Source organism: Nematolebias whitei, chromosome 14 (assembly GCF_014905685.2).
Source record: "Nematolebias whitei isolate Nwh7 chromosome 14, NemWhi1, whole genome shotgun sequence".
Lineage (NCBI taxonomy): Eukaryota > Metazoa > Chordata > Actinopteri > Cyprinodontiformes > Rivulidae > Nematolebias > Nematolebias whitei.
In genome coordinates this window covers 33,133,489-33,137,523 of record NC_056511.1, presented here as the reverse complement: position 1 = coordinate 33,137,523, position 4,035 = coordinate 33,133,489, and the positions used below count along the sequence as shown (strand labels likewise).

The following is a 4,035-nucleotide window of genomic DNA, read 5'->3' as shown; positions in this document are numbered from 1 at the left end:
TATAAAGCCTCCTCTCTGTAGAGAAGGGCAGGTGCTGCCAGCTGCGGATGACATCATGATGAAGAAACTAAATGTGGATGTTTGGGTTGCGCGAGGCTGCGAGGACATGAATGTTTCTAATGAGTCCTTGAAGTGGACAAGAGCTAAGTGTCACACAGAATCTGGCTGTTCATTGATGGAAGATCTACTAATAGCAGAAAAAGAAAAAAAAAAAAGGCAAATGAATGGGATCCTTATCAGTGAGGGCTAACAGAGGTTGACACGACAGGGCGTTGGATGGTCACTGCAATAAATGCTTGTTATTGGCTCTGCCTTACAGAATGCCTGAGCTGGTGTTACCATTAAACCTTAATGTGGGGCTCCTCTCTGACCTTGAAGAGGAGAATCTTGTCCCAAGACTTTGCAGGAATGTGTTGGGATCAAAAACAGTCCAGTCCTCAGCAAGCTGCTCAGAAAAGCTCACAACTCTGGTTGTAGGTTTGAGCTCTGGGTATGTTTAGCATTTACCGTACTTTTTGGACAATAAGGTGCACCGGATTATAAGGAACAATACTAATGAACAGGTCTGTTTTCATACATAAGGTGCATTAAACGAAACAAAACAGTCACATAAGTCAAACTTTATTCAACTCATTCACAATAACCACATAAAATCAGTTCCAGGTCAGTAAGCACAACCAGAATTAATACATAAGGCGCACTGTTGATTTTTGAGAAAGTTAAAGAATTTTAAGTGTGCCTTATAGCCTGAAAAATATGGTATTTATTTATTTATATATTTATATATATATTTATATATAGTACATATTAATATTTTTTATTTATTTATTTTCTCAACAAGAATAAAAGCTTTTGTACTTAGGGAAAAAGTGTCCTCAGGCACTAATATCACCCAACACCAAGGGTGGAAGGACAAAACTGTTCCCCTAGGGAATCTCCACCTCTTTACCACACTCCCCATTTTCCTGGACAGTTGACCCCAAGTGCTTGAAGTCCTGCACATTTTTGACTTCAAGTACTTGGGGTCCACTGTCCAGGAAAATGAGGAGTGTGGTAAAGAGGTGAAAAAGAGAGTCCAGGCAGGATGTAGTGAATAATTTGCTTATCAACCTTAGTACACACTAAAACAGCTCAAACTCAGCCAATTATGATAGTAGCTGAAACTGAGACTGGGGCTGCAGTAGCTTGGGGGTGATGTAATCTTCTGAGGTTGCAGGTTCAAGTTCATGCTGTGGAAGAATGAGCATGTGGCATAAAACAATCACTAAACCTTTTATGTGAGTTTGCTTGATGTGGCGAGCCTTGAAGAAGAGAGCAGCCGAAAGAAAACCAACAAGTAGCTGCGACTGATTGCCAACACCTGACTAAATGCACAGCTGCCTTTTATAAACTTTGAGCCAGCAGAAACATCAGAGCAATTTAAATGAAATTTCAAACAGAAATCCCTTACCACATATCCACAACTAATTACTTTTTTTACAGTCAGTTAAATTCAAAATGGCTGTCACGGCCCACTGATCCTAGAAAACACAAAAATAGCTATATTTAAGATATGGAGTTAAAGTTGTGTAGTAGTGGTTGAGACCTATTCACAACAAATACTGTGAACGCTACACACTGCTTAAAGCCTTGGCATAAACATTGCTCGTCTGTTAGCAAAATATCTCATGACCCACTCTTTGGAGTTTAACAGAATTCTTTGAAAGTTGTCAATGGATGGATGTTCACCTATAAATATTACATTTAGGAGTTAATCCATTAAGACGGTGGACACACATAATCAAAATTACCACACACAGAAATGGCTACACCGAAATGAATTTGACATATATCGGTCTTAAATGTGGTGTAGGGTAACACCGTAATGTCCGGACTATAGAGCGCACCTGAATAAGCTGCGTACATTAAATAAAGAAAAAATAATAATTATAAAGAAAAAAACTGTACATAGCCTATGTAAGCCGCAAGTGTTCACGTTGTAACATGAGATATTTACACAGAAAGATTTTTTAAAACTTTTAATTAAATATGTACCTGTAACATGCACAAATACGTACAGTATTTTTTTTTTTTCTGAACAGTGCCTTTAACACGGCAGGTTAAAAAAAACAATACGTGGGGGATTCCCCCTCCTCGTTTCATTGGTTCGACTGTGACATGTTCTGTAATTTCATTGGTCAGATTTTATTTTAACCTTTATTTATTCAGATAGTCTCATTGAGTCATGAAGACCCACCCCACAAGAGAGACGTACTTTGGGCAGCTATGTGAGTGCCCGGGTGTGATGAAGCTAAGTGTTTTCGGCAACAGGAAGCACATTAGCCGGTCAAAAAAAAACCAACTGTAAATTAGTCGCAGCATTGTATAAGCCGCGGTGTTGAAAGCGTGTGGAAAAAGTAGCTGTTTATAGACAGGAAATTATGGTAGCTTTGAATTTTCAACAAAGCAGACCATAAATATCAACACGTCTCACAAGATCTCGCAATATTAGATGAGTCTGCATAAAATGTTTTAAAAGGTTTGACCAAGGCATTCATCGTATAATATTCTAAGTTTAACTCCCTGACATCAAAAGTGGCAGGTGATATGCACTCCTGCGTAAAAGGCCGAGCCTTTGGTTTAGTGATGGGTTTGGGAACACGTATTAAAAATCGTGAACAGGGTCACTAAATTGAATCGGAGCACAACGTCCACAGCTTTCATCGATAAAACTGTTTTTCTATAATATGGTCTGAATTTCTGCTTTTTTCTGTTTCTGTTTCAAACCTCAGGTCCGCTCACTAAAAAGCACGATGAGTCGACTTCGAATCGGCCGAGGGACGAAGGTATTTCAACTGCATGTTTTTTTCTTCCTCTTCTTGCTAGATTGTCCAACTCCATGAGGATTGTGGGGTTTGCGTTTATAACATCACTCCATGTGCACATCACATTGTTTAACGGTAACTGCTTTCGTTAATGAACAGATCGGCTTCTTTTTGCCACGAGCACGGCTTCAGATTGATGAAAAATGCCTCCAAAAGAGTTGATCGCTGTCCCCTCCCCCGTCACAACTGCTGCTTTATGGGCCCTTGCACAAGAAGCTAATTTACTCTCCTTTCTTGGTTGCTATGTGCCTGATCAGCCACACGCTGATGTTCTTGTTGCCTTGTGTGATGCATTTCCCACAATCGATATTCACTCCTCTTTCATCTGCGCTTTTATCCTGCCTCCGAACTTCTCATAAAATGCTCGGCTGAACTATTGTTTGACGTGACGTTATCAAATCCTCATCCAATTTTTTTTTTTAAAGTTTAAAATTCTGCGTACTTTTCCTGTCGCTCTGCATTTTCAGGCCCGCCGTGACGAATACGAGCCTCTGTTTCTGCACACAGCACTAGATGTTCAGACTGTAATGCGTAGTCGTTATATGTTGTGTATCATTCGTGTTCTTTTGTTCATGCTGTTGGTTCAAATCTCAGCACAAAAGCAAGTTTTCTTTTATTTGCCTGCAATAACATATTTATCACCTGCAACAGAAGGCAAAGGAGGGATGATGTTTTTGCGCAGGTGTGTGTTCATTGTGTTTGTTGTTCCCTGTCACGGAGCAAAGACGGGGCATGTTAGCAAAATATTGAATGAAGCACCAAAAAAATGCAAATGAAACTCTCAGAAAGTAATTATAGGGTGTCCCTCTGAAACCATTTACATTTTAGAGTCCTCCCACAGAACAAAAACATGCATGTTAGGCTGACTGGAAACTAAATTGTCTATAGGTTGAGTGAGAGAGTGAATGGTTGTTTGTGTCTTTATGTCCTTGTGATGGACTGGACACCTGTCTAGATGTCTCTGTGATAGACTGGACACCTGTCTAGATGTCCCTGTGATGGACTGGACACCTGTCTAGATGTCTCTGTGATGGACTGGACACTTGTCTAGATGTCTCTGTGAAGGACTGGACACCTGTCTAGATGTCCCTGTGATGGACTGGAGACCTGTCCAAGTGTCCATATGATGGACTGGACACCTGTCTAGATGTCTCTGTGATGGACTGCACAC

The 4,035-nt window shown here is 40.3% G+C and overlaps 1 protein-coding gene across 1 annotated transcript in view; it reads left to right on the top strand.

Moving 5' to 3' along the window:
- Positions 1–4,035, top strand: part of nlgn2b (neuroligin 2b) — a 73,731-nt gene that overhangs the window by 17,432 nt on the left and 52,264 nt on the right. The window contains exon 2 of the mRNA XM_037687474.1: positions 2,772–2,825. Coding sequence (XP_037543402.1) covers positions 2,772–2,825 — 54 coding nt within the window. The remainder of the gene's footprint in view (positions 1–2,771; positions 2,826–4,035) is intronic.